The sequence below is a fragment of the Arachis hypogaea genome, chromosome 16 (assembly GCF_003086295.3).
Source record: "Arachis hypogaea cultivar Tifrunner chromosome 16, arahy.Tifrunner.gnm2.J5K5, whole genome shotgun sequence".
NCBI lineage: Eukaryota > Viridiplantae > Streptophyta > Magnoliopsida > Fabales > Fabaceae > Arachis > Arachis hypogaea.
This window is the reverse complement of record NC_092051.1, coordinates 118,502,579-118,512,674: the sequence shown is the minus strand read 5'-3', so window position 1 is coordinate 118,512,674 and position 10,096 is coordinate 118,502,579. Positions and strand designations below refer to the sequence as shown.

The 10,096-nt window shown below is 34.2% G+C and overlaps 1 protein-coding gene across 1 annotated transcript; it reads left to right on the top strand.

Annotated features, from left to right (window-relative positions):
• The first annotated feature begins 7,819 nt into the window (after positions 1–7,819).
• LOC112757417 (protein FAR1-RELATED SEQUENCE 5-like) lies at positions 7,820–9,874 on the top strand. Its single transcript, XM_072220627.1, has 2 exons — positions 7,820–9,682; positions 9,803–9,874. The coding sequence occupies exons 1-2, from the start codon at positions 7,820–7,822 to the stop codon at positions 9,872–9,874; spliced, it is 1,935 nt and encodes a 644-aa protein (XP_072076728.1).
• The last annotated feature ends 222 nt before the right edge of the window (positions 9,875–10,096 follow it).

Here is a 10,096-nt window from a genome sequence, read left to right as displayed (position 1 = left end):
TATTTAAAAAATTTGTATATCTTCAGTTAATTAAAGAATTTTTGTTTCATTGTCAGTTTGTGATCCAGTGAAGGGTGACGAAGGAAAACTTTATGTTCCTCAAGAGCTAATATTAATCTATCATGAAAGGGTAAGACTGTTTAGCAAAAATGTTTCTACAGGTGTTCATGTGCAAATAATATATACAATGCATCAAGTTTAAAGAATATAAATCTTTTAGTTCAGTTACCAATAATTGAAAACTATATTTTAATGCACTGGTACTGGATTCCTAGTTATGGAACGATTCAAGCAAAATTCCTTTTCATGTTACCTTTCTTATTTTTAATTTCAAAACTACATATCTGAATAACAAAATTTGGCAGGTTGTTCCAGTAGCTTCAATGTTAACTCCTAACCAGTTTGAAGCAGAACTACTAATAGGATTCAGGTAATTATCCCACAATTAAGGCTGCATGAAGCCTTTTGTTCCCCCTGTTATATAGTTTCCTTTCCTTTGGTTTTTTTTGTTTCAATGTCTACCACTCTATAATTGAAAATGTGTTCTTCCCAACAATATGACTCCATAAGCAGCTGTCTCGGCAATACTCGAATACTCACCATTCTTGCTTCTAGTTGGAGGAACTGATTTCTTCAGATAATCAATTAGGAACCTTGTAATTCTCATCTGGTGACTTATGAAAAAGGTCAATTAGCATATAAAAGAAGGCCCACATTTTTTGGTGACTTTTGAAATGATAGTTACCTTTGTTAATCACTTAGTAATTAATTGGCTTTTTGAATGGGTCTGTATGGTATGTTTTCTGGTCAAACTCATTTTTCTTTGCATTGGACAGCCAAATTAATAAGGAGAAGAAGAAACTATTACATTATTACCGTATTCTTTTGTGAAAAAGATTAAAAGGTGCTTTTCACCTTTAATTTATGTTATAGTTTCACGTGAATGAAGTAATGAATAAGTGTGGTTAAGGTCACTAACATATACATACTATACTAGTACTAGCATGTAAGAAATAATAAATATATGGTTTATTTGTAAGAATTAGGAAAAGAAAGAGAGACAGCGAGGGGTTTTATTGCAAACATACCTTTTTATTTAATTATCCATGCCATCAATGCTTTTTAATTCTTGTTTATAATAATATAATCTGGCTTTATTGAAGGTCCCTGAAGAATATAGTACTAAATTTGATAGATCTTCTATTTTGAAGGTATAAAATTCTAATTTTTCCTCATATTAATCATCTAAATGTTAGTAGTTATTAACACATAAATTTTTTTGTTGAACTGGTGGCAGAGATGTAGTTGCAATGCGAACTTCAGGAACAGCGAGTGGGAGAGGGGGCACGGTTGGTTCGAGTTGGTTAGAGCGATGGATGAAAGAAAGAGAAAACAGAGATGACGATAAGGAGAAGATGACTGACAAGATTCTGGAAGTAGAGATATGGAAACCACCACTAAGGTCAATGAAAGGAAAAGAAGAAGTATGTTAAAGAACCGCCGAGAACCTTGCTTCTTTGCTTTCCTCCAAAGGTAACTATCTGGTAACTATCATTTCACATTACAGATAATTCTCATTTGCTTTCAGGATTGTTGGCTCAAACCATCTATACTCAATTGCATTTTGCTTTTGACTAAATTTTAAACTGGATCATTATCTCCCTCCTTTATTTTATTTAATTTTCATGCATTATCAATATTAAAACATTTAGCTAATATATATGATCCTTCAGGTTATAATAACAAGTATAAATATAGATGAAAATCTTCTTCTCATTGACAGCCATAAAAAGGAAAAGGTGGGCTAGATTTCACTTGAATGTAATTTTATCCAAACTTTCTATTTCTGGTTTTACTTTCAAATATGAGTAATATTGCAAATCAAGTCTTCTTAATTTTCATATTATTGACCTTTCATAATATGGTTGCTTCACTTGCTTGTCTAAATGCATTTTTCTGTAGAACTACTTTAGTTTTAAATACTGGTTTCACTTTTGTATACTGCATATTCTTCAGTGACTGTTGAACTAGTTTTATTTGTTTGTGACAGGGAAAGCCTCCCAAACAATTTAAGATTGTGACTCCAAAAATATCAGCTTACTTTACGGTATAGTTCAGTTTTTGATAAGTTTGATTATTATGAAAGTTAAAGCTTTTGTGAAGCTAAATATGGATTGAGTTCAGCTTCTATTAATTAATGTTTTCCCTTTCTTATGTGAATATCGAAGTATCTCTCTATTCTTTTATATAGTTATGTAGAACAATACCATATAAAATTATGTTTGTAACTATTGACATTGAGAATTTTTTAATATATAGAGTTATGTCTTATATTGAGAAATTGTGTTATAAAAGATTTAGTTTTTAAATTTTGATATTAAAAAATAAATTTTTAATTTGAGAATATGTAAATGAGATGAGATTAATGAATGATTTGAAATTAAAAATAAATAAATAATTACAGGATTTGTGGAGGTTTGAAAATCTCACAAAATAGTTAATTTTGGTTAAATTAAAAATCAATTTGTGGGGGTTTTAAACCGCCACAAAAGTGATTTAAAACTGCCACAAAAGTCTAATATAAAAGTCCCACTAAACACATACAAAACCCCCCCCCCCCACTGAATAGATTGTGGAGGTTTTAAAAATCCCCCACAAAAGACCTCGTGGCACCTCAAATTTTGGTGGTTTTAGAAACCTCCACAAATAAGAGAAAAAACTGCCATAAATAAACAAAAACCTTGTAGTGACTAGCCTAAAACTTGCCTTGTCCAGTATTATTCATATCAAGCCCAACCTTGAAGATTTGATTTTGATTTGAAGATTAAAGAAGATTCTGTAGTTAATTAGTTTTGAATTCCTTTTGATTATATTTTGAAATTTAAGATTTGAAGTAGTTAGAGATTATCTTAATTATTCTGATTAAGATAAGATTAGGATTTCATTTTGAATTAGAAAAAAAAACCTAGGTATAATAAGTGAATTACATTCACAAAGAGAACAGACAAAGAATTCTCCGCAAACTTTTTATCTTTGTGTTTTTGCATTCTCTATGAGTCACTAATCCTTTGTCAAAGGGTTAAGGGCTCTGCTTCTATTTTCTATGAATTATTAATCTAATTTTCCTACTGTTTTAAAGCTTGCATTGATTTGTTTATGATTGAATATTTCGTTCTTCATCCCTAAAGGATTAGTAGTGCCGATAGGTGTACTAATCCCGTTTTGAATTCGTTTACGAACTCACCAGAGTTTATATCCAAATTGTGCTTGAAAACTCTTTCACATGACTTTCTAAATTGACTAGACATAGTGTTTTTAAAGCGTGCGACATAGCACATGATTTTTTATTACCCTAGTTTTGAATACGTGACATTAATTTGGATTAGGACGATTTTAGAAAATTATGTTTTTACATAAGATTCAATCGGATAGGATTAGCTAACTAGCTTGGATACGTGATATATAATCCGACCTGAGGATTACTGTTGAATCTTATGTGAAATTGAATCGGTTTTTGTACTTAACTTCTTCGGTTAATCGATTGACCAAGAAATTGACAGTTGATTAATTGGGGAGAAACTGAGGAGCTAAGACATTAGAAATCGGTTAATTAAGATTCGTCGTGAACGATCCTTGTTTGCTTTGAATAGAGGAAACAAAGTTTGATTCTTCTAAAAACTTAAGCATTCCCAAAACTCTTGACTTCCCCATTATATATATGTTCCTCCAACAATCACACGTACTACCTCAAGCAAATCAAACCCTAACTTTCACGTTTCTTCAAGCTTTTGCTTTTCCAGCAAGTCTTCAAATTTTCAACACTAAACGATTCCATATTTTATTGATCTAATTAGTAGTTTAATTCGATATTTTCATGCTCAATCCGTTAATCTTCGTGGGAACGATATCCACTCACCGTGGTGTTACTTGAACGACGATCCGATGCACTTGCCGGTATCCGTAAGCATCACTTTTCGCTCATCAGTTGTCCTTCATGTAAAAGGACAAGAGTCGGGTTGGTAGTTTGCTCATAAATTAATGATCGTAACTTTTACACAATAAAATACAAAAAATCTTTGTGTTGTTATTCCTTCAAAATGATCAAGAATAATAAGAACATGATAGGCTAATCCAGATGAGTAGGTCGAACCCATATTTTTTTAGATGATTTAACTGTCAAGACCCAATTGACCTATTGGGCCATGATTTGGGCAGAACCTTTAAGGTTTTACTCGTAACTGTTATTGACCCAAAGAGAGTAGGAGAAAAACAGAAAAGCGAATTATATTATAGGAAGACTTTCTGGTATGAAGGTGTACTTTTTGGAAGAGCAGAATTCCATGTACGGTCCGGTAATGGGTTTAAATTTTGTCGTCACGTGGTGGGTAAAGTACTAAAAAACCTATGAAAATAGGAACTAAAAGACATTAAAGGGTAGCTTATAAGCTTCGCCTAATATTAGTTCTAGCTGATAGTGGACAGCCAAAGTAGCCGTTTTCATTGGGGGTGGCTTAATGGGCTGGCAAAGCAGAAACAACTGGAGCCCATTAAGTGTAAAAGCGCCAGTCCAGTAGTGCAGGTATGGTGAAACAATTCAGCAAATCAGTAAAACCTAACATAATGTAAAACACACACATCACACCGAAGAGTTCTAGAGTGTTGAAGTGACCGTCACTCTATCCCCGTACAAGCAGTCCTCGCCGGCGACCTGAAAAGATCAGAGTTGCATCGCCGTCCATCATTATAGTTCATAGGGAGAAACGTGGTTGTCGATTTTGTGGTTGGCGTCGTGCTCCGTTCGACGCCATATCGTCTCTATCCGTCTTCTCTCCGTTTCTAGCCCCCGTGGGTGGTCGTCCTCCCCTAGTCTGGAGCCTCAGGTAATTGTTATAATTATTTGTTGAATTTGATTTATTTTTGTTCTTATTGTGTTTTTGTGTGTGTGTTGGTTACGCTTTGTTGATTTCTCGTATCAGGACATTTTATCCTTGAATTATGGAGATTTATTATTGTGTTAAAATTTGAAAAAGAAAGCTATAAGTCATTCCAATGTCTGAACTTGTTTGAAGTTGATAATGTATAAAAATAAATAAATAGTTTTAAGGAAATCATTGGATTAACTTTAATAAGTAGTTCTCGGTGCGATTGTGCCCAATTTGGTTAGTCTTTATTCATGGATGGATTTTGTTTGGCGTCACCTCTTTGTTTTTGAGATCTTGTATCTTTGTAAATATGATCCAATCAAGATGGAAGATTATTAGGAACGTGTTTGGTTTAACCTTATGGGAGGAGAAAACTGCGTTTAAATTTGTTCAACGCTTAATTGTTGTGTTTCTTAACTTTGTGTACTCTGAATGGCATCCTAAATCAGCAGCCACACACGATGAAAGAAGTCGTTCGTCATCATTTGATTTCTATGGTTCTTATTGGTGCTAATATTTTTGTTGATAAAAATTTGAAATTTTTGTAATCTTTTTTTGTACTGTGTTTTATATTTTGATATTTCATTTTCTTGTTATTGCATTTTTATTGTAATGTTATAATAAAATTTATTAATCCTATTAAAAAAATAAAGTAAACAAAAAAAATTGACTATAGATAACAATAGAGTCATTAGTAAAACAAATTAGTAGTGTAAAATAATACTCAATAAAAAAATAGTGAGAGTACTAGAGAAAGTATAGAGCCTCTTTTGTTTGACATTATAAAATTTATTATTATAATTGTTGAGCGTCGTTTGTTATTCTAATTTTTTATGATATGTATTGTTGTTCTTGTTACAAATGATAAATTAGACCAAAAAAATAACCATGAGTAAAAATAAGATAATAAGTAGTGAAAACTAAGGAGTCAAAATGATAATAAAAATAAGATTATAGAGAGTACTTAGAAATAGTACTAGAAAAGAATTATTGATTTATGCATATAGTATTCATATTTTCATTATAAAGTATATTTTTCATTTTTTAAGTGTTATTTTTAAATTTAATAAGTAAATATTAATTTGTTATTACAACAGTAAAAGATTTATGCATACTAACATAGAATACTAGAAAATTGGAATATTGCCGTAGTGGAGGTTCCAAACGATGCTTGGAAAATACCGCTTAATTAAAATTTCAGCAGTATGATATGTTGAGTAAATTGTTAATGTACGTATATTAATATATAGTTCTATATTTTATTTTGCAATTATAAGTCGTATCGAAAATTGTATGTAGTTTGTCATGGGCCATGATATTTTATATAATAACCTGTTTTGATTTAAATTAAAATTTTGATAATAATTATTTGTTATAGTCTCATTTCTTTTTTATTTACATTATTCGGAGAGTTTGTTGGTGATGAAACAAAAATTACATTTTATGTCTGGTTTTGTTTAACTGGTCATTTGATTTACAATTACGTTTGCCTCTAATTTGCTGATTCAATTGGGTTTGAATTAGTTTCTGTTAACATTACTAAGGTTAGAGAGGGAGAGGGAAGAGTGTGAGTTCTAATCAATTTTTATATATGTTAAAAACTATTTTTCGTATATAAACCAGTTTAAATTGGTTTTCTAAATTAAAAGGGCTTTTATTTTTATATATTAGTTTAAACTGGTACAACGCGTTATAAATTGGTTTAAGTGAATTTCGATATGTGAAAACATCATTTCGTTCAGTTTCTAAACCATTTAAAATGAGTTGGTGCAGTTTAAGATGATTTAAAAAAAAATTTAACCATGAACACGTGTAATTGGTATAATGGTGTTGGACACATTGATTTATAAATTAGTTGAATTTATGTTTTTTTTTAAATTAATTTGCTGACTTCATTATGTGTTGCTTTGCTGTTCAGTTAAATTGAAAAAAATTTGTTGTATTAGTGAATAGTTTGTTATCTATGTTTGCATCGTTATTTATGCGACTTATGTCTATAAGTTGATACTCGATTATCATTGGTATGTGTGTGAAGACATGCAATTTAATTGATTGGATATGATTTTGTTATATTAGTTTAAGTAATTGTTCCATGTTTTTTCATATTGCATGTAGTGTGATGGCAAGTTGGAGTAAGAAGGTGGATGATCCATACATCGAGGAATGTTCGAGAAGGAACTATTCGAGTCATTCATAGGCAGATATTGAGGATGAAGAGGTACGACTGGACTCTTTACGCATGGTATATTGTTAGTTGCAGGGTTAAATTAGGGTTAGGGATCATTGGAATATGCTTTTGTATGTTGAATCGTTCATGTATAGATGGACGGTGATGCTGATGTTTCTTTGTTTTTCCTAACCCGCAGGGTACTAGTGTGTAAAGTTAGTTTCGGGATTAATAGTTAGAGTAATGGTCTATGGAAAATTTTAGTGTCTTAATCGATGAGTAGGATAGCTACGGTGTATGAAGGGGAACGGTTTGGATACGTGATTGATTTTGCTTGTTGTTAATATAAAATTTACTGAATATTTCTTGTGTGCTGCCGTAGAAAAATGAGTTGGAGTTCGGAATTGAACCGGAGGACTTAGGCGGTGGCCATACGGACATCGTTGGTCCATATGAGGAGTGGAGGAGTACGTACGAAGCAATTAAAGCAGAGAAAGTGCTTCGGATGGAGTTTAGTAGTCCAGAAGAAGCACGGAAGTTCTACAACGATTATAGTCGAGTAAAGGGTTTTGCGACGAGGCAGGGGAAGAAGATTAAGAATATTTCTGGGAAAATTGTTCGGTACACATTTGTTTGCAACAGAGAAGGATTTAGACACAAGAAGTGGTTGGAAAAGAGCGATCGTAAGTGAGATCACAAAATTGTAACAAGGTGCGGCTGCCTTGCGGAGATGAAGATTAAAAAGAAAAATAAGAATATGTGGTATGTGTCTCGATTCATAGAAGAGCACAATCACGAGTTGTTATTGTCAAAGTTTGTTGAGTATCTGAGGTCCCACCGAAAGATTTCTGATTTTGAGAAAGCACAGTTAAATAGCATGAGGGAAATTGGTATAAGTATCCCCAAAATATATGAATCGTTTGCTACACAGGCCGGGGGCTTTAATATGGTTTCTTTCACTAAACAAGACATGTATAATGTGTTAAGGAGGCTACGGGCTATGCAAAATGGAGATGTCAATGCCACATTTCGTTATTTGGAGGGCATTGCCCAAGTGGATGAAAAGTTGTTTTGGCGTTACAAGACTGGGCCGAGTAAGCAACTTTGTGATCTATTTTGGAGTGATGGAGCTAGCCAGGAAGATTATCGGATATTCGGTGATGTACTTGCTTTTGATGCAACGTACGGGAGAAACAAGTACAACCTACCAGTTGTTGTGTTTTCTGGGGTTAACCACCACAATCAGACATGTGTTTTTGGTGCTGCCATGGTTTCACATGAATCACAGGAGTCGTATAATTGGGTATTGGAGAGGTTTTTGGAATGCATGAAAGGGAAAACACCTAATGCAGTAATTACAGATGGAGATCCGGCAATGGGAATTGCAATCCAAAAGGTTTTTCCCGAGGCCCATCATAGATTGTGTGCATGGCATCTTTTGAGGAATGCGACGGCAAATATTTCGCAGCCTCAGTTCACTCAGTTGTTTAGACAATGCATGTTGGCTGATATTGACATACATGAGTTTGAGAAGCAGTGGGAGGCTATGTTGGAAGAGTGTGGTGTAAGGGAGGTCGAATGGATGAGGGACTTGTATGCGAAAAAGTACTCTTGGACTACGGCTTACATTAGGGGTCGCTTTTATGCGGGACTAAGGACTACTTCACGATGCGAGTCTTTGCATACAAAGTTGGGGAGGTTTGTTGAGAGTCGTTATGGCATACTAGAGTTTATAACTAACTTTCAGCGATGCATTGATTTTTTGCGAGACAACGAGGCAGAGTTGGATTTTAGGTCTTGTTATGGAACACCAGTGCTTCAAACTGAGTTTGTTGAGCTAGAGAAGTCAGCCGCATTGAAATTCACTCGTGAGATATTCTTTAGAGTTCGTGAGTCTCTTAAGCGATCGGTGCGGATCAATATCAATGGGTGCAATCACACATCGAATGGCGATGTATTTTTAGTTGAGAAATATCGTAAGTCGGGGTTGAATTGGCAAGTATTGTATGATGGTCAAGGGCAGAAGTTTGGATGTAGTTGCATGAGGATGGAGTCCTTTGGTCTGCCGTGCATCCACATACTAGCTGTTGTCGTTAGGCTGAATCTGTGTGCGATTCTGGATAGTTTGGTTCTAAAGAGGTGGTCGAAAATAGCAAAGAGTGAAGCAGATCATTGGTCAATTGTTAATGAAGCTGTTAACAAGGACATTTTATATAAGAGAAAGGTGGTTGCATTTTTACATCTGTGCACGCGGTTAGTAAAGTTTTCCTGTTTTGACGAGCATGACTTCAGAGTGTATGCAGAGAGAATTGTGAGGGATACCTCCATGTTGGAGTCAAAGTACGGTGTTGCTAGGGAATCTAGTGGAGCAAGTCATGTTTGGGGAGAATTTAGCAGAATAAATGATCCGGTACGTGTGAGGACAAAGGGAACTGGGCATGCAAACATGTCATCGACAATGACGGGGAAGAAGAGGCGCAAATGTAGCAATTGTGGTCGTCTCGGACACAGGAGGACCCGTTGCACCAACGCACCAGCGTCATCCGCAATGGACAATAGAAATGGTGCGGTAAATGGCAGTGAAACTGGCAAGGTGAGTTTGTATGATTTTATTTTAATTTGTGTAATATGTTTGTTGATTCAAAAGTATTTATCATGGTACACTTAGATGTAGGGTTTGTAATCTTGTGTTTATGTGGGTAATATCTTTCAGGACGGGGCTGATACCACAGGCCATGTAAAGCTGTCTACGACAACAGATGGACTCTCCAAGTCTTTTGTGTGACTTGATGATCCATAAGGTGAATAAATTTCTCGCTGAGTGTGCACATGATGGCTTTGTTGGACCAGGAAGGGGTCAAATGCGTGGAATTGTGTAAGTGGATAACTATAGTAAGTCTTCAACGTAACGGTTGAGGCTAGTGTGTATGTGTTCCTGATGGTTGCAGTAATTTTATATTAATGTTAGTAAAACTTAAGTTAAGCAGGATGTATAAGGTGAAATTTG